The following is a 25,646-nucleotide window of genomic DNA, read 5'->3' on the forward strand; positions in this document are numbered from 1 at the left end:
CTATTTGTCAAAATTCAAACTTCACTGATTTCCTGTGTTTCCATTTGCCAAATCTGGCCATCCCGGTTCCTGCATCAAGGACACTTTTCTCAGCAGCCTGGGCCCCAAGAGTCTTACTCTAATTTAGACCTCAGTCATATTCCCTCCACAGAGATCCCTGGAGTCATACTGCCTGGATTCAAATCCCAGACCTGCCCCTGCTGTGTGTGACCCCAGGCCCATGATTTCCTCTCTCCGTCTGTTTTCCTCTGCTATAAACTGCACACCCACACCCATGCTCATCGCAAAACCGTCTTTTACAGTCTCCTGGGTCTCGGCAGTGCTCTGTCTGACTTTGCCCCAGGTCATTTTCTAGAAGACCTGAGGTCAGTGTGGAGAGGTCCGGAAGAGAGAGGAAGATGAGGTGCCTGAAAACCCGCAGAAGGAGGTGCTCTCTCCTCCTTCCCCACGGGCCTGGCCGTCGCGTCTATCCGGTCAGTGCATTTCCTTCCTCCTGTTCCCAGGGGGCTGTGTCTGGGGATGTGCTGGGGAAGGAGGGAGGAAAATGTGTCACTTGATATTTGCTCCTTGACCCTGGCTGACCCGGCTAATTCACTGCAGGATGGAAGGAAGCACACTGTGGAGGCCTTCCTTTGCCAGAGCTTCTCGGCCTTTCGTCTCAGCCATCAGGGAGCGAGATCTTGCTTCCTCGACACTTTAGCTGAGCCAGGGGAGAGCCAATCACCTGGCAAAGTGTACAGGCCCTAGAATGATGATATCTTCTATCTATCTCAAGGTCAGAAATTCTCAGAAAGCTGTTAAATCCCGGAGCCAGCATTTGGGAATGTGTTATTTCTTCCTCTCAGAGTAAACCTGACCCACCAGTCAAACCTCATCTTGAAGCCTTTCTTACCATATTTCTTCCCCATGAACTGCAAGATCTGAGGCTAGATTCCAGGAATGGACTGTTTTTAAACATTAAACAAAACAAGAAAGCCAAGGTATCTTGAAGCATGTGGGGCTCAAAGCTCCCCCTGCTCCCGGAGGAGATCCTGGAGCCAGGTTCCGAGGTAGATTCTGACTCAGAATCCCTAATGGAATTGAACAACGATCCTGAAACTGCTATCTGAATGCTTTGGTTTCCCTAAAACAGCATTCTTGGCTTTACTACTCTTCTTGGCACTGCTTCATCGCCTGCAGCAGCAAATCTTTCCCAGGAACCTATTGTTATTTGTGTATCTGATAGTTTACAGCAGAGCTCACTGACAGCAACATTTAGAAAGAAAAGGAAAAAAGAAGTGTAGGGTGAAAAGGACAAAACAGAGGCTTCCAACATCCTGGTGGGAATCGCAAAGCAGAAACTGCCTCTTTCTTGGCCCTCAGCACGGAGAGCTAGGAGGCTATAGAAAAGTCATTAACAGGAATAGCCACAGCCTGTACGGAAGGTGGGCATCAGACGCAGAGACTCCGAATGGGAGCACGCACTTTCTGACCCTTCACTGGAGATACTCATCCCTGGTGTACTCTCTGTTCTCCCCAAGAACACCCCTTCAACTGCCATGCAGGGGCTGTGCTAAGTCACCACGCACACACAACACACAATGGGGTGAAATGGAGTAGTTCTGCTTTGTCGGGGCTGAACACTGTGAATGAATTCATTCCCTTCTGGGAAAAAGGACTGCCTTGTTCAGAACTTGATGTTCCCATGTCTCAGCTTACCTTTAAGCATTTCTGATACACCTGTTGGGATCATTAGTTCTGCCAACAGAAGGGAAGTGGGATACTTTGTTCTATTTTTTACTCTCAATGGACTGTGTTGCCATTGTGTTGGCTTCCCTTTCAGAAAGGAACACAAGCAGGAGGGAAACTTACAGGATTCCATGCTGCTTGGCAGGGGTGGAAAATATAGGTGTATAAACAAATACATGGAAAATAAGAGTAAACTAGGAGATGAAGGATAATAGAAATAAAAGAAAGAGCTACTTGAAAGACTGGGATAAATGTGAAAAGGCTTCTGGAATGAGCTACCCCATTCATTAGCTGGCAGGAAAGGTAAAAAAGGTAAGCAAATTGAAACAGATATATACTGCTTATCATCTCCTAAAAGAAATTAACAGGGTGGAATTTATCTAAGGGATACTGAAAAGCATAAGGAGGAGGGAGGGATAGTGAGAGAGTCGTAAACAGACTTGGCACCAAGTGCAGAGCCCAACTCGGGGTTTGATCTCAGGACCCGAGATCATGAACGGAGCCAAAACCATGAGTTAGATGCTTAATCAACTGCATCACCCAGGAGCCACCAAGTGAGCAAGGCGCCACCAAGGAGCAATATCTTTGACTGTCATTTTGAAAAAGTCTCAGAAGCATTTTCGTATATTTCTTTTGTTGGCTTTGTGATCAAGGTTGTCTGACCCTAACCCCCTCCCCCAGCTCCCTGAGCTCAGACACGGGGGCAGCTGTGTACTTCTGCCCAAACTCTTTCTCCCACCTTCTGCTTTGAATCTGCTTCTCTATTTCTCTGGTCTCTGACTGTTTCATTCCAACTGCTTCCAGCTCTAACACTTTCAGGCTCATGCCCCATTCAGCTGTCTCTGGGGCTTATTTCAGAAATCATGAGCACCTGCAAACCCTCTTACCTGGCCTTGGTTTTGTCTTCTCTAACTCCTGTCCCCCCCAACCCCCCCCCCCCCCATGTCCTGACCAAGACTGGGGTCAGTCAGCCTGGTTCAGGCCCAGAATGGGTTGCTGCTTGTTGAAAAAAAAGAAGGTTAAACACAGAGCCTCAATAAAGATGAATAAAATCCTAACTCAAAATAGTCCCTGCAGGGAGTTGAAAAAATACAGCCCAGGTATATTGATATTTGATTATTTAACTTCCTGAAGATAAAGCAAAAAGGAAATAAAGTAATGAAGAGCTGACACGTCCATCGACCTGCATCCCCTGGGGGCGGATGTCCCCAGGAAGCCTTGGGTTAAGTGCTAGAAGGCAGTCAGCTCACAGTTGCTGTATCTGGGAAGATGCAGAAATAAAGCTATTCTGAGATGACAATGAAAGAGACACATCTCTGCTGCAAAAATGACAAGTGAGGGCTGCTATTCAGAAGGGATAGTTAGGAAGCGAGACTGGCATTGTCTTCCAGCCTGGAGCTCCCTTCCACCTGGTAGGATCAAGAGTTCCAATGGGAAGAGCCAATGCTTTCATCAGAAAGGGAGCTGTGAATCCGTTCAAGTTCTCGCCCGGGGACTTGGCTGAGACCCCAGAATTCCCTTCCATCTAGCATGAAAGAAGTGAGTTAGAACTAAAAGGTTTTAGTTCAGCTGTTACCAGTCAACCACCTTGCATTCTGGTTCTCATGTGGCCTCTGGTTTTGAGTAGGACCACACACTGCTGTTCTGTAAATATGGGTTAGCGGCAAACTGTAGACCTCTGGGTGGCAGAGCGATGGCTTCATTGGCTAAAATTGTTCGATATGGTTTCCTTTAACATTGGGAACATCTGCTGAAAGCAGAAGAATGTGGCTGATTCTAAGCCATCCTATCAGGTGGTAATTAGACTGTAGGTTCAGTTGCTCCCAAGTTCCATTCTCCTTGCTAGGTGATAAAACTATGCTCTCAGCAAAGAGGATGCTGTCTTCCTGTTTCCTATAGCTGGAGGACATGAATCCAATTTATTTAAATGTATTTTAAAATTTGCATTTAACCTGTCAAAAGAGGTTTTTTTCTTTTCCTATTTTTTTTAATAAATTCTGATTTAGCAGTAGGAGGATTATGATGCCAGCTGGAAGGCCTGGGGATCTATTCCAGGATGAGTGGTTTTTCTTTTTTTTTCTTTTTTTTTTTTGTATTGAGATGTACCGTTTTTATGAAATTCAGGACTGGGGAGAAAGAATACATAGATATTTAGGTCGGGGTGGCACTCATTTTATTGTAGAAGTTGAAAACTGGCATCTTGTGGGCCAAATGTAGCCCACAAATGTGCTTTGTTGGCATGCAAGGTTTTTCTTTGAGCTTGGATTGGTTGCCTGCATATAAAAATTGAGATATTTCTCCCTTCCCCTCTCTCTCTCTGTCTCACACACACACACACACACACACACACACACACACACGTGCACACACGCACGTACACAGAAGCATTTTCCTTTACTTAGAAGAAAACTGCACAAAGATTTTTTGGAAATGTCAGAAGTGCAGGACAAGGAGCCTCTGTCTCCCCATGGCAGAGCTGAGTAGTACTGGCCCTATCTGCTAGGGCCCTTCTCCTTGTTATCCTAGTTATATGACTACCTGGCTCAGATGGGGTTTGAGTTATAATGCCTGGATGGGGCCTTAATTTACAGGACACTGAATGTGAATAGAGGCATTCCAGGATTAACATGAAGGATTAGGTCCCAAGGGTACCATAGGAAATAGATATAAGCTCTTGAAAATAACCACTTTCTGATTGGTGAGTCTCAGAAGAGACTAAAATTGTTCGAGACTAAAATTGTCCCTCAGAAGGGACAGGAAAGTCTTGGTCTGCACATTATACATGTTTCTCTCATGCCACTTTAAGGTCATTTGACTAAAGGAAAGAGGAAGTCACAAGTCTCAAAGATACTTTTATCTGCTGTTAGGCATATTGGTTCACTACTGTCCAGAGGGGACCACAGAACACACACATCTAAGGAATTTTAATAGAAATAAAGGACAATGAAGAGGCTCTGAGCACAGACTCTGTCTGAACCAAATGCCACAGGATGTTAGTGTTATCCCACAGAGGAGACAATGAGTGGGATGGCACATGGCCTAGGGAGCCTGGGTTCTGCTCTTCGGACACTGGTTCTTGGGAGAGACTGCAGAGCTGCCACTGGGGGCGAACACATGAATGTTTCGCTCTGTGCTGCAGAGTCCAAATCAGTAAGTGCTTCTGGAGGATTTTTTTTTTCTTTCTTTCTTAGCTCCTCTCCCTAAAAGCTCTTCTACTTGAAAACTCAGAGCCGGATCCCAGCACGATGAGGGGTGCCCTCCCCTTTTCCTCTCCTTAAGTAGTGGGTTGACGTTTTAACAATAGGGGTTCTAGGACCTGGCACCTGCACTGCTGCCTATAGGCATGGACCTGGCTACACAACACAGCCCTGGAAGGCAAGGGTGTTCCTGCTTGTGCGCAGAAGAGTGTGCTCAGAGCACTGGTGACTGAGCTCATCCACACACAGGCCTGCCAGCTCTGCTCCAGAAATAAAATAGTTTTATTCACCATATTCGGCCCAGAATCGTGGGAGGGACATGCAACGCGTCTGCTGTTAGAACTGTTCTCTCAATAGTTCAAATGTGATGTGCCAGAGGCACCTCCTTACCTAGATGGGGAAAATGGGCGGGGATGGAGAAGGGAAACATGCATATTTTAACTGGGGGAACACTGATGGGATCTACCTCAAGGACTGTGCTCAAATCACTACTGGCTGTGATTTTCCTTCAACCTAACCAGCAGATATGAGCATGATTTTCTTCTACAAGAACGCCACGAAGATCCAGTGAAACAAAGCCTGATGTCAAAGACATAACTTCTTCTGTTTCGATTCAAATCCATTTGCTTTTAAAGGCCAGTTCCAAGGCCCTGGATGCAGAGTTCAATTTAGGACTTGCTCATTTCAGTCCCTCAGTGGCTGGCTCAACCCTAAACTATACTTTCTAAATATATTCTGGGACTTGGCTGAGTTATGAAGCCCTGACACATGATTACATCAATCCATTTTTTAAAAAGTTTCAGAGGCCAAACAAAGCAAAAGAAAAGAGGTCTTCTTCAGATAGATCTTAGGAAAGCTAAAACTTTGAAATGGAATGCTCGCTTTTGCTATATAGGTGACCAAAAAAGATAGTGAAATTTTTCATCTGCTTTCTTATGCATGCGTGGGAGTTTTTTGTTTTGTTTTGTTTTTGGTTGGATAAGCCGTAAAGGACAGAACAATTCTACTTTTCTGATACAGTGGTTTAAGTGTGTTGCAGGGGGAGATGTCAAATAGGAACACTGTTCCTAGGGTGCCTCCAGGAGGAGATTCACTCCTGGCCTTTGTTTTCATAAGCTTCGCCCCAATACTCCCCACCATAGCCTCTACTTGCTGTGTCCGGGATTGACTTTGGCTGAGTAAAAATTGTCCTGAGATGCTCTCTTTTCCTGTCTGCATTGTTTCCCCCTACCGAGGCTGTGCTCTCTTCTCTACCTCACTGGTCCCTCTGTTTCTGGGAAACTCTATTGCAGGTACTGTTTCTCAAACTTGAGTCCATGTTGTATGGCCCAGATGTTCAGATTCAGTATGTCTGTGCTGGAGACTACACCTCTGAGATTCAGAAAATGCCCAGCAACTCTGATACACAAGCTGTTTGATAACAGTGTAATGAGATGATTTTCTAGTCCCCATCTTCCATGGCTATCAGCAGTACTGGACAGCCTGATGTTGCCTTCTGAGAATGTCTCTGCGATTCTATTTCTACCTCACTGGCTGTTCCTTACGAGTTTCCTTTGCTGGTTGCTCCTCATGGCACTGACCTCTAAACATTAGAGTGGCCTCGGGCCTAGTCCTTGGACACCTCCTTGCCCCCATCCACATACATCCCCAGGTGACGCCGCCTGGTCCTGTGGCTACACCATCGGCTAGTGGTATCCTAGTTTAACTATGAACTCTCTAGAAGAAAAAAAAAAAAAGACCTGATTCGTAATGTTTGCTAATTTGCATGGTACATTTCTCCCGCCAGGGCCCATCTCAAGCTGCCCACATGTCACCACTGAATGGGGAGCTGGGAAGAGATGCACACAATCAACTCTCGAGAGCCCAGACAAGCCAACTTTAGGGCACAGGTGACAATGTCCACGTTTACCTCTGTAGCCAAAACTGTCACACGCACACAAAACTCCATTTGAATTTTAATCATCTCAAGTTCACCCCATCCAAATAGAGCTCTCAGTCTCCCCTGGTCCTGCTGTCACTCTCACTGGCTTCTGGACAGTGTCTCCAATCTTAGGGTCAACCCCAGGCTACAGCTGCCCAGGGGTCAGTCTTGACCCTTCTCTTTCTCTCCTCACTTGTCACCTGATCCATCAGCCAATCCTGTCAACTCTACCTTCTAGATAAATCCAGAATCCATTCATTTCTCAGCACCTCCAGAATATCCTCTGATCTAAACCATCGTCATCCTTCATCAGGATTTTTACACTAATGATGGAATGAGTCACCCTGCTTCCATCCATTTTTCTATCACCCTTGTAGCCACAAGGATTCCTTCAAAACATGTCAGCTTATGTCACCCTTCCATTCCTGGACCACTGGTCTTCTTCTGTCTCACTCAGAGGAAAACCCCCTATCCTTATCATGACCCACACAGCCCTCTGTCACCAGGGTTCCTAACACTTCCCTGATCGCTTCTCTGCCCCACATACACCATCTCCTCACTCTACTCTAGATCTGCTACCCACGCCCCATCCTGGACTAATTTCCAAGCCCATCAAGATAGCTCTGGCATTGCACCTTTTGTGTACTGGTGATATCTTCTGCTGGGCATGGTCCTTCCCCAGAAGGCTCTGTGGCTTGTCGCCTTTACTCTTGGTCTCTTCTCAGACGAGAGCCACATCATCTAAAAATGCAGCACCTCCCTGCTCAATTTTCCCTTAGAGGCCTCAGCATCACTTAAAAGTCTTGGCCACATCCCCTCTGTCCAGAGCAGTGCATGGCATGTAGTAGGTATTAAATAAAAATCTGTAGAATTACTAAATAGTGTGTTGGTTCCTAAGTATTATATTCCCTGCAGTATTTGTATTTTGAGACTGATTTGATTGAACTTGGACTGCATTTTCCAGAAATGATCAATATACTTCTAAGCCTTATTGGTTTTCCCGATTAATGTTCCAGTCAGGGCATCAGAGGACTATGTGGAAGCATTGTCCATGTAGAAATGTGACCTTGGCATTTTTGAGAAAAGTTAGCAAGCAGTAGAGGATAATGATCAGAGGTGTATTTATTGACGATCTCAAAATATTCACATACAGATTCTGACTAGGAAGGAGGACAGCCTACACACTCAAAAGTGTTAATTGTGTAGAGAATTTCAGTAAGTTTTTCATGAGCAAGTTGTCTACCAAGAAGAGCTAACATCCTAAAATAAGCCACCAATTAGGACTAACAGTGACACAAATATGTGTCTGCATAAGAAAGGAAGGCACTTTGCAACCCTATCCTTTGGGTGACAATTTTATTTGATTAAAGGACTGGGTTTATGACCATGAAGACATTCTTTTTATTCATCTATTCACAGTCATTCAATAAATATTTAATCTGTCCAATATACATGCCAGGCACTGTTCTAGGTTCTGGAACTTAGGAGCAAAACTGACCAAGTCCTTTGAAGCAGTTAATTACTGAGTGACCAGAATGGAAAAGGAAAAGAATGAAAAATCCACAGATGTGGTATATCTACTCCCAGATTAGAAAACAAAGGTCCATGGCCATAGTTTCTCCCATATTGTTTTATACACATAAGATAATAGTGTTCTCAGAAGTGTACTGATGAATCAATACAATCAAAAGTGGACTGTTTTTAGCTGTCTGTCCAAAGCAGCTCTAATGTTACACAGGAGGATAATACTCACTCTGTTAGAGCAATTTATAAGAGATCTGTTTTCAAAACACCCACAGAAAGTGTTCAGAGATCACATGATGGTTTTTGCAGACATAGCTGCAATACAGCAGGTTGGACTGTCCCTGTTCCAATGAAGACAAACTCTGAGGGACTAGCTGGATTGAGTGTTTCTGATCTCAAATTGTCTGTCCTGCATGAAACTGGCTCCTGTGACTTCAGAACGTTGTGTTTAATAACCCAGAATTTGGCCTCCAAGTGCTGAGCACTGCCTAAGATGTCCTAGAAATACAGACCCAACTCTCAAGGAATTTAACGGATTTTTTTCCTATTGAGAATGACAGTTTTGATAAAAAATCCAATATGATCCACTCAATTATTTCTTTTTCATGTGAAGACAGACACCAGAAAGTACGGGTATTAGATAATTTCCTTGAGCTCCACCAGGCCCAGATGATCCATCTTGGCCATGATCTTACCTCAGTGTCCTACACACTAGAATTTTCTGGGGGCTTACATACCCGTGCCCAGGTTCCCTCTCCAAATATTCTGACACACACAAGTCTCCCAACCAGCCTGAACACTGGGATTTTTTTTTTTTTTTAAAGTTCCGCAGGAGCTTCCCATGTGAAACCAAGATTGAGAAGCACTGCTGTAGGATGAGTCATGGCATGTGACCCATGACATCTGTGTCCTAAGAAGCAGTCAGGACTGGTAGACAAGCTGTCTAAAGAGAGAAACCATCCTTTGGTTTCAAGCTCAGCTGGATAATGCCATTTGGTGCAGGATGGGGAAGCTCGTGGGGGTCCTAGCCATTTAAATCAAAGTTTCCTGCCCTATTTTCCACACTAGCCCGAGGAATGAAAACTCTAGAGTGGTATCTATAGGGACAGGCTTTCCACCATGCAATCTCATTCTGACCAAGATGGGAAGTCATAGCTTTAACTTGACAGAAGCTACTGCAAGAAATAAAATCAATATCAGCTCACCAAGTTTGGGTCACTTAGAATTGCATGGGAATAGCCAATATGGGGGAAAAGGGCCTTCCATGTGGCCTGTGAACCAGAGAATTAGAGTCCTTGATAGGCCATGTTCTTCTCCAGAGAGTGGTATATTTATAGAAGGAACAAAACCTTATGCAGGATGAGGGGGTTGGATAATAATATGTGTGAATACACTGATCTGTCTGAACAGTTTCTTGGCTGTCTGCTTTCAATGGTAATAAATATCCACTAAAAGCCGTCTGCTGTATGTGTTTCTGGTAAAGTCTCACACTTCCCTGCATGAATACATTCAGAATGTAAGCACCACACATTCGACTATAGAGACTCTGTTGTATTCTGAATTCTTAAGTTATTCAGCTTAGCAGCTGTGATAATGTAATGGTTTGCAAAATAATAGACTGGCAATACGTCAACCTGAAATAACACATCAAATAATGAATAATGTGGGTGCAAAAAGGTTTAATTTATACTGCGTTAAAAATACTGCTCCAGAAATATCACACCATTTCAGTCTTTCCAAGACAAAAAAAAAAATCCCTTCACTTAAATATTCAAATAATTGTGGTAAAAGAGAATGCTTTCGTATTTCTCCCCTGCCCAATAAAAATATCAAATTTGCATTACTCTGTGAAGAGACATATAAGCTAAGTCCGGTCAGTTGTTCGCACACACGCTTCTTTCTACTTTAAGATACATGTATGGTTGAAGAGTTCAGAGCATTTGTATGAACATTTAAGAGTAAACACATTTCCCATCATTGAGAATTGGGCATGGGGTAATTGAATGTAAAAGAAAATGAGGCTGTTTCTGTTCATGTTCTTCTTCCCAAATTTTCTCACTGAGGGAAGTTTATAAAAAGCTTTCAGATTTCATTTATTTTTGTTTTCATCTAGTGAATATTTATTACACTCTTGTTATGAACCAGAGACCAAGATGTGCTTCCTGCCCTCAAGGAGCTTGTCATCATGTGGAGATTTGACATGATAGAAATAGGATGGAAACAGGGGGATTCAATACAGTGTGATCTGTGTTGCTGTCAGGGAAATGCAGAGGGAGGGGAGGGTGCAGGGTGTCTGGAAAACCTTCTCAATGGTATTACTTTTAGGCTGAAAGGATGTGACTAGGAAGTTAAGGCAGCAGAGGGAGGAGGCAGTGTGTGTCAGGCAGACCAAAGCATGTGCAAAGGCCCTGAGGCAAGGAAGAGCATAGTGGTTAGGAGGAACTGCAGAATGTTTAGTGTGGTGGGAGTCCAGCACTCTCAGGGTACAGTAAGGGGAGAGCTGAGGCTGGAGAGGGTAGCAGGGTCCTAACCATGAAGGCCTTTTAGTTATATTTAGATAATTATATAAGTCCTTATCTTGAAGCAGAGAACCACATAAAGGTTTTAAGTAGACTAGTGGACACGACCCTGACTCTGTTTTAGAAAGATCACATTGCTGCAACACAGAGCATGGACTTGGGGAAATAAGAATGGCAATTGTTTGAAAGTGAAAGATAATGGTGGCCTGAGCCAAGGGGAGGGAGGAGGTAGGGTGGGTGCCTGGGTTCTGTTCTGTGTGTTCAGGTAGCTGGTAGACTGAAGGAGGAGTAGGATTACGAGGAAATGACCAAATCCAGTTTGGACATGTTGAATTTGAGGTGCTGCATCATTCAGGAGAACAGAGATGTCCAGCCCTTCCTGGCATATGTGGGTCTGGATGCTAGAGAGGATAAACCAATGGGTAGAGGAGCATCCTTAATAAACATGCATCTGAAACAGTTTGGGCTGGGCCACAGAAAGCTTGGCCTACTTATTCTTGGGATTTGGAACTATAAAGAAAGAAAATCTCCAACATGATACCATGTCCTCATAGTAGTTGAATAAAGACATTACCCCCACTCCAAGGCAAACTCCCAGGAAAAAGGTCCACATTTGCTCTCTCCTTAATTCGTTTACATGTTGTGCTCTTAGATTCATTAGAATTTTCCACAGGTTCATTTTTGCCTCTGGAGTAATAACATCGACTTTGGAATGAAGAGAGACCCTATAGAAGCATATGGGCTTGAGTAAGTTTAGTTAGCTGGCATTCGTAAGCAATGAATTTGAAACACTTTGTTTTCTAAGTGTCTTACATAAAATTGGAAGTCCAAGGCAAATCATCACCAGGAAATCCTATCTGTCTTGGCTTTACTGGATAAAGATCCCTAAAGGACCTCTCCAGGTGACAGTGAGTCATGACCAAAAGTGTGTATATGTGTGTAAAAGACCATCAGCTATTAAAAATACAAGCCAAGTGTCCCTCCTCTCCAAGATAGGCAAATTTTTAAAATGTCCTTTCATTAATAATTGCTTTCTACATGTGAGGTATTGTGTTAGGTCCTTACATATGTTCCCTCTAACCTGTAACAACCGGCCTCAATGGCGGAGAGTGCTGATATATAAACTAACAACGCGGAGCAAGTCTGGTCACTCTGTCAAGATCACACGATTAGTAGAGAGTGAGACTCTGAGTTTTGGGGACCTGGTGACTGCAAGCCCTACCCCTTCCACCCACTTTGCTGCTTTCAGTAGCACCTAAATTGTCTTCATTTCTTATTTTGTAGCTAAGATCGTGCCCTGTTATGTCCATACTGTTTTGTTTAGGTAAAACTCTATCCCTACTCTCTCCTATTTTTACCAAGCAAAGTATCTTGTATTTCTTTGTTTTTGCCACCGTGCCTCACTCTGCGATGGGCTCGTGGCAGCCCGTGAAACTATGAAAAAGAACTGAGCCCAATCTTGCAGTCTGAGTGAGTGTTTCTGAAATCTGATTTGATGAACAGCATAGTTAGAAAGGTGCGTTTCTTTTCAACTCAACCTGCAGTTGGAAAACAGGACCAATGGAGCACTCCTGGGTGCCTGAGGGCACATGACCAGCCCTGGAAATCATTATTCTCCTCAGTCATGAGTCTTCTATATTCCCTTTCATGGGATGACCTTGTGACAAGTTGCTTACAATCCTTTGCTCGGGGGCAGGCCGCCATGTTGACGTTACTCCAGGGAGCAAAGATGATGAAACAGGAACAGAAGGTCCTGGGTTCCTAGACATGGGTCCTGCTCTGTGGTCGACGGTATGTCCCTGGACAGAAGATTAAACCCCTCTGAGCCTTGGCTTCCCTGTTCCTACAGGACAAGTGTGATAACCCCCATCCTCTGTGCCTCACCAGCAACTCAGGATCGTAATATGAAGTAACGATTAAAAAAGTCCATTGGAGTAAAGACAGTACAGAGGCGAGACCTTAAGATCACCATATATCTCGAGATAATGGAGACCAACCCGACTGTCTGTCACCCTCTAGGCTGCTGATGTAACTGGAAAAGGTGTTGCTGCTTTTAATTCAGGGAGTCCCAAGAAAAGAGTGCTAGTTCCCAGTATCTGCCCTTAAAGCAGATGCCACTTCTCACCTTTCCTGCCTTCATTTTACTCAAATGCTTGACTCTGATTCTGAAAACTGTCATCAAGTCAGCAACAGTATAAAATGCCCAGTTGGAAGTGACACATTCATCATAGGTTCCAATTAGCGTCAACCTTCCTTAGTGTAGAAGGGGAGATGGGTGGCTCATAAGGAATGCAGGGGCGCTCTTACTGTGAGCAATGGTGTCCCAACCCTCTCGCTTCACCTCTAGCAGCCGAGATGAATAGGATGTCTGACGCTCCAGTGATGTGTGTGTGCTTTCTCCTAAGGGGCCAGCAGCTTGCAGGTCTAAGACCCGTGCAGCACGGGTGTGTGCCCATGGGCAAAAAATAGGTCTGCGTGTTTTCAACGTAAGTACATGCCAACACATGAGACAATGTTTTATGTATGATGCTGTGTTCACAGGCTGTCAGTTTTTTCTTAAATTGGTTAACAATGAATAACAGAAATGGTAACTGCATATATCAGGATTTATTAAAAATCCATGATCTATCGAATATCCATCTGGAGATTCTAATGGTTAAATAAAGGTTCCTATGGAATTTTTCTGTGCCTATGTCCAGATAACTCTCTCCTCAGTATTGCCAGTTTCCAGAACTCCGGTCTGTTCAATTCATGTTTCTAAATGACTAGTTGTGAACGGAACACATGATATAAACTTAGTTACTGCAAAGGTCAGAAAATTTTCAACCAAACCTAAAGTCATATTCAATATAAGCCTGATATACTTTTAACATTTGCTGTAATTGTTAGTCCTATGCTCTAAAGCCACTGGTATAGACAGGAGCATGTGATAGGCATTTATTGTATATTAGCTGATGACTCTGATATTGAGCACAAGAGATCTGTCTCAAAATAAAGACCTACACACAAACAGAATAGGAAGTAAAGCTCCCCCCCCCCCAACAGTACTCAAATGGCAGAAAGAAATGTCACTCATCACAAGTCAGGAAATCAAGCCCACCTTCATTCTAGATAGACCCTTGTATTTTAAAGTTTCAACTGTGTTTTCCTTAAATTTAAAAATCACTGAGTAGTAAGTATACCAGCCAGAAAAAGTGACTCAAATTCAACCTGGTTCCCCTTTATAAGATGCAGCAGGTTGCTTATCTATCAAGAAAGCTTTTTGTGAAGTTATTTGCCTTATGGCTGTTAGATCACACCTTAAACTAGGATGTTTAAGTACACTCCACGGCTCACAGAGGGGACTGCCATCATTCAAACAGGAGCTTTGGGGTTTCTGAGACCTACAAAGTCCTCCATGCCTGTGGGGGTGTAGGCATTTTGTCCTTACACGAAAAAGCCCGACATACCAAAGACAGCTAGCTTTGCATCACCTTCAGTCATCCCCAAAAGTGCCTTGGTCACTCCAAAGAAGGACAAATCCTTATTATTCTACAGATCATCTCTGCCAGGGGTTACCAAAAAGTAACCATGTTTCAGAAAATTAACAGAGTCATTTTGAGCCCAAATCCGTGGTATTAAGAAAAAAATCCAAAATGATGGCAAGGTGTGTGAAACAGCAATACCACCACAGAGGGGATTTTCTTCAATGGGGGCATAATTTAAACCCTCCAGGCATCAAAGCTCCTTAACATCATCAGCGCCTTCTTGGAAGACACGGTCACCCCACAGAGGAAATCCGCAGCTGTGTCACACTAATGCATCTCTTTGCAGCCCCTGCTTTTCTCCCCAGGCACTCACATCTTCCATCCTGACTCCAAAGGGCAGTCCCCACCCCAGTCTCTTCACTCCTATCTCATCTCTCACGGCACCCCCACATGCACAGCTGGCAAAAATTTGTTTCAAATTTCTCATCATTCTGTGTTAAGAAAAAAATTTACACATGGCACTGTATTCTACAGTCCTAGGAATTCAAAATTTCAGGAAAACAGGGAGACCAGAAGGGATGCTACGTACAATGAAAACAAACATCTCCTTTTCTTTGGAGCAATTGCTCCACGCAAAACAAACAGCCCGCCACGTCGCTTACCCTCTCCACGCTGCGTCTTCTCAGAGATCCATAAGGAATTTTCAGTAAAAGTCTTTGAGATCTATTCGGAGCCACTGCAGCCTGAACCACCATGGTGTAGAGCTGCGTGTGTGCGTTCGTGTGTGGGTGTGTGTGTGTGTGAGAGAGAGAGAAAGAGAGAGAGAGTGTGTGTGTGTGTGTGAGAGAGAGAGAGAGAAAGAGAGAGAGAGAGTGTGTGTGTGTGTGTGTGTGTGTTCCCAGCAAAGTGAGAGACAAGGCTTCCTCCAAACTAAGTTATGGTCTCCTGGAGGTTTCCCAAATATCAAATAACCGAAAAGAGTTTTTTCTTTCGACCATATGAGTCAAGATGTGGTTTGTCGGGAGGCGGGGGGATGGGGAAGCAGAAAAATAGCCCAAGTTCTCCAACTTCAGCCTGCCTTCGGCAGCACGGTGTTAGCAGCCCCCTGTCTGTCCCTGCCTGTCAGTCCTTCGGTGAGACTGTATGTCTCAGAAGTTGGCAAGCGACGCCTCTGGGGACAGTGATCCAGAAATGTCAACTTTGCTTCTCGTGGCTACAGACAGTAACCAGGTCAGTTGTCTAATCGAAGCTCTATCAGTCGTATTATTCATTCCATCACGTGACTCCAAAGCCCCTCGGCCATACAGTAGGTCACATGCTCACCTTAAAAAGACTATTTGGAATATCACCATCTGGTGCGGAGATTAATGTGAAATCCTGCATTCTGATTTCACTCTTTTCCGAACACAGGAAAAATATTTGCAGACCCATGACATAACGCACTGGGGACTTGGAGGAATCCCTGTTCGCAGTCATAAATTACACGTATGACCCTGAGCATCAGATGCGCCTATCTGGTTTTTCTCTCCTGCTTTCCACTGCACAGAAAATAAATGTAGGAGTGCAATTAATTATATATGTGAATGTAGTCCACAAAGATAAAGTGTGAGAGAAGGAAAAAAAAAATGCTGGTATCACGTGGTCCAGATGAATCGAATATACGAGACAGACTTACATTTGGCATCTCTTCATTTAAATGTTTGTGTTATAGAACATTTATTTTTATGTGTGCCAATAAACGTGAAGAAGTTCTGTTTGATTTTACAAGGCTCTGAAAAGGACGAAGTTCAGATTCATTCATCACGTTTCCCTATTCTTTTATAATAATAATAATAGTGTGTAATTCGTGATCAGACAATCCACTGAAAGATGGTACACATGTTCGAAATTTTGACTTTTCTGTAATGTTTTATAATTGATATATGCGTCATCTATGGCCCCCTCTTTCTGTTCTCCTCCTCCCAAATCTGCTTATCTCTATAACAGAGAAAATTACAATAAAGAAAAGCAAGTAAGGGGCTTCCAGAATTGGAGGTTTTTGTTTTTGTTTTCTTGTTTGTAATGTATTTCTATATCCACTGCTTCTCTCTATTCTGGGTTTTATGAAAGGGATGCCATTTCCCTTGTAGAAATCCATGCTTTTCAGTATTAGCCTGATATCACTTACATGCTTTGGGATTCGGCTTTATATTTACTCTCTGCAGACCAGTTTATTGCAAACCATGGAAAAGAAAGTTCTGTTTATTCAAAGATTCTAATAGGAAGTGGGGTGGGGTCAAGGGAAAGAAGTGAAGGTTTACACTGCTGGAAAATGAACCAGGAAAGACTCTCAGAAGGGGGGTGCTGGTGGGGGCGGGGTGGGAAGGATGGATACGTGGGTCTGGTCACCCAGTGCAGACACACATTAAGAGGCAGTTAAAGAAAGCATCAAGTTGATGTGGGAAATTCCAAATATACAACAATCGGGCTTTGTTCGTAATTGGTTCCATATGTGCATCGGGGAGCCAGTGAGAGGGTGAGAGAGAAGGCCGGCAGCAAGGAGAGACGGGAAGTTCCTCAGCCCGACTTGCGGAGCGTCTCTGGCTAGGTGGTTGAGGTTTATATGATTTTTTCCCTCTTTTCTCGCTTCCTTCCTGAACTGCTTGGTTTCAAACTATTTTGGGGTGGCAATAGAGCTGAACTGATATGAATGATTTGGCCAAATGCATCGAATTTCCTTAAAACCCCACTCGACTACTAACAGTTTTGAACAAAGGGCAGGCACATTTTCAAAACACTTATGTGTCTCTAGTCCTGGGTTTGCTTCCTTCCGGGGGGGTTGAGAGCGGGTGCTGGACCACATAAGCTGAGAAGTCACTGTCTCTCTCTCTCCTGACCTGGGCCAGGGCAAATCCCCTGGGAACTGAATTTATTTATATTTAACTAAATGCAACTTCCTGTTTCCCAGGGGAATTAATGAGTGTTTCACTGAAGAGCTTAAGGCCTCATGGCATAGTTCAGATCATAAGGGACACTTTGATGAACTAAGTGCAAATAAAACAAAAACATATGCATTTGATTAAGGTTAAAATACATATAGAAGAGAATGTTATTTGAAACAAAAATAACCCTGAGCCAGACTCATACACATTTGAGCCCCATATACTCTACCCCCCCGGGGGGTGAGGAGCAGGATCATTTCTCACATCAGCATCCGCTCCTTCTCCCAGCTAATGGGGAGGAGGAGGTTGGCTCTGGAGCTTTCTGCCATCCCCACAGAGTAGCCAGCCACCTCCTCAGTCAGTTCTGAAGGCTCTCAAAGGGTAGCTTATCCAAAACTATTGTATTGATGGTTTTACTGTGGATGTTTAAGATTTACACATGTAAAATTAGTTATTGAGACTAAAGTATTTAATTTCAGAAGGCTACTGTTATAATATAATACAAATATGTTTCCCAGGAACGGTTATGCACTCACACCTTTGCAGATATGACCACTTTAGGAGAGGTGAGGGGAACTGACGTTTACTGAGTACATAGCAATTGCCCATCAGTGTGCTAGAAGGTGACCCAAGGCTATCTCCACAGCAGAAATGAGCTTCGTGGTCAGTATTCTACAACTGATGAAACTGGGGCTCAGAGAGGTTAATAATTTGAGCAAAGTATCCCAGCTAGAACTGTCAGATCTAAGATGAAACCAAAGTCAAGATGTTTTATTTCAGAGCCTGACCTGGTCCATTATACCCTCACATGACACAGAGGACTTGATCAGATTACAGCAGGTTTGAAATCCAGAAAAGACAGATGTCTGTGGGACCTAACAAAGAAGGGGAAAAATCGCTGCCTTTGAGAAAGAGAATTTAAGCCAGGAAATGGCATTAGAAGGAGCAGATCTAGAGTCTGGAAGTGCTGCTCTGCTGTCCCTTGGTAAGAAGCATGGGTGATAGCAAGAGCAAAGAAGCCCAAAGGAGCTGGGGAGGCAGCTCAGTGGGAAGGCAGGACCATCCCTGACCTGAGGGGTAAAGGGAGGAGCCTAGGGCCAGGGTCCCCTTGTAGAGGCTGGAACACTGTGGTCCCTCTGGGTGAGACTCGATCACTGCTGAAGCCATAGGCCAAGGCAGAGTGAAGAGCTGGGGAGCGGGGAAGGCCCTGCTCCTCCCTTCTACTGCCCTCCAGCTCCCACCTGCATCCTCCAACCATAGCACTGATGCCAGCCAGTTGACTGGGAGCCCTGGAAACAGCCGGGGAGGGAGAGAAGAGGAAGAGATCTGAGGGTAAATGCCCAGGATCAGCACTGAGACCAGAGACATGGGAACAAAGGACTGGGAGAGGGTGACTATAGAGTAACTAAAAGACAACATACAAGCATGGGGAAAACATTTGAAACAGAGTATTACTTAGAGAAAGCATGTTTTTGCCAGGATGCTGGGCATGGAGATCCTCCGGGCACCCATGGCGCCGTGTAATGGCCCATGGGACAGGTGGGGGGCTTGCTGAGGGGATGCAATGTGAGTGAACCCCAGGAGACGGGGTGGAGAAGACCCACCTCAGCTCTAGAGCCCCTAACGCAGCTGCATCTGATGCCCTTAGAGTACAGCACCCAAGGCTGGCAGAGATTTTTTATTTGTTTATTTTGAACACTTCCTTCCCATCTCAGTGGAAGTGTTTACATTCAAACTCTGGAATGAAAATGCATAGGGATCAGCTGAACCATATTTCAGGAAAATCAATGGTCTTGACACACCAAAGCAAGATGTATCAAATCCAATGGGTGTTCTTGGTCATGAATAGCATGAGGTGGATGTGGGGGCTTGGGGGATAATGGCCTGTCAGAGAGAAAGCATGTGACAACACCAGAGCTAGTGGGGGCTGCCACAGGAGAGGAGAGACCTCACTGCTGAGTGTGTGAGCAGGGGTGCAGCAGCTGATGCAGATCAGGTGAGCGACTGAGCGTACTGCACTGCTGTGAAGCCATGGGAGGGGTGTGTGTGTGGCAGTGGCAGGGGTGTTCCTGATAGGACACCGAGAACTGAGAACTGAGAACAGAAACAGGGACACTGGTCACTGTAGCCTCTTGTCCAGAATATGCCTTGGCCTAGCAGCCTCCAGTGTTCATCCCAACTGTGGCCCAGTGCCTGCAATGACCATCTGGAGGCTCATCTCTCTGGCCCCCTGAAGCTCCCCATGCATGCGTATCTCACCTCAGACTTGTGATCACTGGTACTAGGTAAACTCGTCCAGTCGGCTTTATTTTGTTCTTTGGCCAGAATGCGGAGAGAAGGGATATAAGGCAGAGAGGTCTGGGTCAGGTTTTGGGGGCAGGAGGAAGGTCGTAACAGGTCACACAGTGGGTACAGTGGGGTGCCATAGTGAATGAAGCTCCTGGCCCGAAGGCAGCCTGGGGCCCATGTGAGCTGGGATGAGGGGAAAAAGGGCAATGACCCGAGCAGTGCTGGGAAGGGGAGTTGAAGCTCCCTTCTGGAAAATAAGGACAGAAGCATTTCAAGAAATGTTACCCTTGCCTTTCATTCTCTCTCTGGTAAAAGGTGAAATATCGCTTACTTTAAGGACATAGGTACAAAGCTGACGGTGTGAATGGCTCTTCTAATGTCCATCTCAAGCCATTCTTTGTTGTAAATTGAGCAGCCTGTTGAAAGGGGACTCTCTCTCAGTTTCATAAGAGGTCTGAAGACCACAGATACCAACCATTCCCTCCTTCTCCTTCTCCTCTACACGTCTCGAAGTGTATAAAGGAAAGTCTGAGACCAGATTTGAGGCCCTGTGTTGACTTGGCTCTGTGGTCTGTCAGCAAAGGAGTCAGAAGAACAGGGAGGGTGGGACCTGCTGCCCCCTCACTTTAGGCCCAGCGAGGGGCTCTGAGGAGCCTGTTGGGGGGCAGACAGCGAGCTTTTCAAGGGATGGGAACTGGTTGAGCATGGGTGACAGCCAAGGGAAGAGAAGAATGGCCTACGGGAAGTATCTCCAATCCCAATGTCTTGGGTCAGATGTGGGTGCCTGAGAGAGCTAGTCTTGGTCTGGTAAGGTGCTCAGTGCATTGCATGAAGGCCTAGGGAACCTCAGGAGAAAGAGGCTGGGTCTGTGGGGCAAGAAGTGATCTTAAATGACTAAGTGGAAGAAAAGATATCAGTTGTGCCAGGAAACAGTGGTAAGAAAAGGGCAGGGTCTTCAAAGAACCCATAAGGTACTCCACTTCACAAGGACAAGAGCTGGGTTTGGGTGTCTTTCAGCCCCACAGAGAGACCCCAGATGTGTTAGAGGCAGCTCGGTGAGCAGAGCCCGTGAGTAGTGACAAGAGGAGGAAGCCAAGAGCCACACACTGGCCTTTCCCATTGCAACCCTGAGTGGAGGAAGGGAAGACAGGCCTTGAATGAAGTCTGCGGTGTTTAACTGTTATCCTATAAAACAGGTGGAAGGATAAATGGGCTGAGATTGAAACAAAGACACACACAAAGAACTCCTCAGCAATTTGGAACATTCCTGGAGTAGGAGTGAGGGGAGCTGGGAAGGGAAACTCTGTCTTTCTTTAAATGCCCCATCACCCTTCCCATTAGCTCCTAACTCAGCTAACCTAGGTCATTCATGTCACGTTTTATTAGAGTAAGCTCTGACTGAGGTTATGCAAACAGAAATGCTGCCCGCATCCATAATTTTGTATTTGAAAAGTGGCTGGAATTTAGGCCAAACACGAAATCCAATATCCCCAAGAGCAAGGGGAAGATATCAAGCAACACAGTTATCACCAGACCTCACATGCTCAAGGCCTGCGAGATTATGCACAGTTCCCCCCGGGGCAGGATAGTTGAGGCTTCTCTTGGTTTTAATGTAGGTCTGCATCGATGGAGCGCATTGTTGGCATTTCCATCTTTGGACAGATTTTTCTTCTCTTATGGCGTTTGGAAGAAACTGTAGTTATAATTACACCTAGGGTGGGTAGGTAGATAAAATTTTCCTTCCCTTCCTTGCCTTTCCATTCATTCTTCCTTCCTCTTCTCCCTTCTGCTTCTCTCCTTCCTTCCTTTCCTTCCAGCCTCTTTCAAGTTTCCCTTGTCCACTTGGGCTACGTTCTGGGCTTTATTTAATAGTTCTTCTCCATGACCAGCCAGACAAAGAAAATAAAAGAAGTTTGAAGTGAATTGTTCAGGTTGACTCCTAATTATTATTGCTGGTAGCGGTCTGGTGGACTGAGATGAGCCTACTACTTGCTTCCGAGATTACATTGTCTGTGCTCTTCTTGTATTCCATATCAAGCTCTATGTTACTGGCCTTGCCCTTGTCTAAACCAATTTTAAAATATCCTTTTACTGCTTATGCTGCATGGTTCACTCAACAGTTACTTTATTGAGTGTCTAACAGAGTAATGGCAATCCCCTTATATGGCACAGTCTTTTGCAGACACTATTCTAAAGGCTTTTAGATACATTAATTCTTTAAGTCTTATAACATCCTATCAAGTAAGCACTTTCCTTTTCCCTAGAGGAAGATGGAGACACTGAGGCTGAGAGAAATGGAGTAACCTGCCCAGGGTCACTCTGCAAGAGGCTTTAGGGTCCAATAACTGGTGGATTTGCTAGATAACTACTGTGTATCAGGCGTTGAGCTAAGAATTGAGGATACAAGGGAGCTTCTGCTTTTTGGAAGAGTTTGCTTTTGTTCCTCAGACTTAGTTCCCTCTGTGATGAGGTATCTGTAGAGAAGTAAGAAATAAAAGAACCTTTCACCTGATTCACACCTGAAAGGTTACCGAACAGCTACCCAATAGGATGAAATAAAATTTATCAAAGTTCTTTGTAAATGGTACACACACACACACACACACACACTCAAACACACTTTCCACTCTTACTTCTGCACACTGTTTCCCTGTTGCCTCGACATAACAGCCTTTGTGGATATCACCATCCACCTCTCCACCTCTTCATGCATAATCCCCCGTGACATCCATGTTTCATCTGTCTGCATTCTTTAAAGGTCGTCCAACTTAGCCACATATATTGGTGGTAAAGAGGCTTCTTCTTGGAACCTTGAGAACACCTTATTCAGTAGTTTCACTGGAGTAACTAGGAGCAGAGAATTAATTACCCCAGAATAGGACCCCCATTCCCATCAACTCAACAATATACATTCCATCATAAAGGAAACCAGACTACATTCTTCCGGGGTAGGGAAGAAAATACAGCATTTGCTGCATGGAAAACTCACGTGCTAAACAGGCATCCCAGAATCTCATTCAATCTTTCTGGCAATGATCACGCTGTAAAGAATGTCAAGTGGAAAATATTAATGGCCTCTGTGGAGGATTAGTCCATATTGTTTTAGCATCCCTTGCTTCACGGACATCAAATTCTAGCTCATTGGCATGCTGGCAGGATTATTCAATTATTCATCTGGAAAAGGAGGGAGCAGGTAGAGATCCTGCTTGCAAGGGGCAGATATATGATTCCTCCATATGAAAGTCCTTCACATCTGCCCTGGATATGATTTGCCCCCATCAGAGTTCCACTTGCTCTTCTCAGCATGAGACTAAGTCAGGCAATCAATGGCTGCAGCCTGGGATAATGGCTATTCTGCATGGTAGTAATGGCTTATTGCCTGTGCTATTAGAAGTGATGTCATGTCCAGGTCTTGAGAAATCGATAAGATTGCCAGGATGCCTGTGTGATTAATCAGGTAATAAGCTGACCCATGTGGGGCTGGCTGTGTAGATTGGCTTTCGAGACCATTTTGCAAAGCTCTTTTTCATGGGCCATCCATCCATGTGGATGGATTTTGATAACTAGCATTGATTTGCCATTTTTATGAAGTACAGTTTGCACAGGGTAAACTGTGTAATTGCACCCAGAATGGCAAAATAAATAATGTTCTTATCTATGGTATTGACGACCCAGGATTAGCTGAATATATATAGTACACTTCCAAACAGAGTCAATGGATGTTGACTTTTGATTTTATTATCTTGGCTCTCAAATTTCAGGTGTCTTAGATAAGCACTGGGTAGCAAATGATCAACTTTTTAATCTGCTTCTAATTTCTAGGCTTACTTTTTCCAGGAAGAGAAGTTTAATGTAATATTCTTCAATAGGAGAATGGTGGTCTCCGTTCAAGTAATCCCTCTGATGCTGCAAAGAGAAGGGCCTTCTTTGGGGCCATCAGATTGCTTCCAGTCCTGTGCCCAGGATCATGTCATTCCCAAAGGCAAGTGCCCATTTGCGCAGGGGTCTCTGGGATAAGTCACATGATCTGTATTTCCCCAAGGCAAGGAAGGAAAGCACTTGATCTGTCAAAAAGATAGGTACTGAGAAATCTCACTTTATGGGAATGGGTCTATGTTGAGTGTGCCCTAGAGGGCTACCAACACCCCGTAAGTCAAAATGAGAAAAAATTACAAAGTAGAAGATCAAGGCCAGAATGGGTAAAAGACATACAACAGACACCTGCTGAAATGTCAGTGAGGATGCAAGGGGGTTGCTCGCTGCTACTGTCTACATGGGGTCCTCCACTCCATTTGAATTTTAAACCTGAATTATAGCATGAATGCAGATAATAGACTTGTTGAGAAAATTAAATGAGACTGTAGTATCACATGTGTGGGAACAAAGGCATAAGAAATGCCATCAGAGCCAGGTTCTGACATGCACTCTGTAGAAAAATATATTTTAGACCTTATTCTGTGAGCAACAGGGAGTCATTACAAGTTACCTTTTTCAAGGAAGTGATACCCATCTAACTTGAATTTTTTGATTTTGAGTGGTAAAGACTGAGTGGTAGAATGGAACATCCAGGTATATCCAAAGACAGGAGAGACATAGCAAGGTTATTGCAATTGTCCAAATAAGAGGCAAGTAAGCCCAGAACTGGGACAATGGTGACAGGCTGAATATAAGATGTTGGGGAACAATAAACAGTAGAGGGAGGTATACAGTCATCCTCTATCATGGGGTGGGAGTAGGGGAAGGATGGTCCTATTAGCTAAGGACCCAGGAGAAGGGGCAGGTTTGGGGAGATGATAATGAGTAGCTCTGGACATACTGAACTCCTGGTGCCCAAACATTGTGACCTGGAGCTTAAGAGGGGAGTCAAGCCTGGAAATGCAGTTTTGGATTTCAACCACAGACAAAAAACCACTAGTCAAGTTATTAGTTAAGTGTGAGGGCAGACATCCAAGAACACAGACACTGACTTCTCACATACCTCTTCTCAGAAGTTTATTAGAAGACAGTCTCCAGTAAAAAAAAAAAAAAAAAAAAAAAAAAAGTTAAACCTACAAAGGGGGGATATGAATTCTAAGGAAAAGAGAATGATTCTAGGAGAGCTGAAAATGGAGTTCTCAGAATAATGAAGAGAGAAGCCCCAAGGACCCAGTCATGCAGTGACTCACAGAGGAACTAGCCCTGGTACAGGAGCATGGAGGGGCCCAGGAAGGAGGGGTCTCAAAAAAAAGAAAAAAAAATGTATGGATCAAGTATCTAATGAGTGTGCCAAATGGAGAGGAGATACAAAGCTCTATTAAAGTTCTGAGAGAAAAATGACTGATAGGTACACAGAAAATCAAGCCCACAGTGTAAAGGCAATTAGTATCACCTGGAAAAACATAAAGTTATAAAATCAGGGTATGTAATCATAACATACACTGTTACCCTGCTGTAAACAATGTATTGGTAGACATAATAAGATTCAATTTTTATTTAAACTGTGATATAGATATATCAGTAAAAATCAAGGGAAAGAGATACATGGGTATTTGTAGGGATGTGGAGCAGCGCTTTAAGTGAGTTAAAGCCTCATCTTTCAAGGGATGTCCTTGGGGAGAGGACTCAGAGATCGGGAGAAAGGGTTGGAAGCCTGATATTTTTCTTTATAGGCCTTGTAGTACTCTTCAACTTTCGAATGTTACAAACACTGCCATGAACATGTATTATTTTGCTAAAAATGAGCTGAATTGTAAACAGAGGAGCAATGTTCCAGAGAGTGGGAGCAGATGAGGGCTGGGAGCAGTGTATGGCATTGAAGGGTCACTGATGGCCTTGAGAAAGTGTGTCCAGAGTGCTGACAACAGAAGCCGGGCTGCAGGATGGAGAGCTGGAACTGTCTGGCCTCATTCTAAATGGACAGATTGGAGTTCAGGTACTGGGTTATTGAATCTGACAAGAAATGTTTCAGGAGCCCTGCTTGATTTCCCACATTTTCCTTTCCTTCAGTGTATGCATCAGGGCTCTTAGGCTATGGATCTGCTATTGAAATGGCTGCTGGATAAGAAACCTCCGAGCTATACCTGAAAAGGAAGAACCTTAAA

The 25,646-nt window shown here is 44.3% G+C and overlaps 1 protein-coding gene across 3 annotated transcripts in view; it reads right to left on the bottom strand.

The window, feature by feature from the left end:
* The window catches only part of FRMD4A (FERM domain containing 4A), a 450,500-nt gene that overhangs the window by 294,717 nt on the left and 130,137 nt on the right, over positions 1-25,646 (bottom strand). Inside the window, exon 1 of one of the 3 annotated variants that reach the window (XM_045069220.1) lies at positions 15,019-15,419. The exons of 1 other annotated variant lie outside the window; for it this stretch is intronic. In XM_045069220.1, the coding sequence (XP_044925155.1) occupies positions 15,019-15,111 (93 nt within the window). In that variant the 5' untranslated portion in view covers positions 15,112-15,419. Of the gene's footprint in view, positions 1-15,018; positions 15,420-25,646 lie in introns of those variants that run through there. One more of the 3 variants, XM_004774870.3, reaches the window with a different exon arrangement.

This window comes from Mustela putorius, unplaced genomic scaffold (assembly GCF_011764305.1).
Source record: "Mustela putorius furo isolate JIRA1106 unplaced genomic scaffold, ASM1176430v1.1 tig00003913_pilon_pilon_pilon, whole genome shotgun sequence".
Lineage (NCBI taxonomy): Eukaryota > Metazoa > Chordata > Mammalia > Carnivora > Mustelidae > Mustela > Mustela putorius.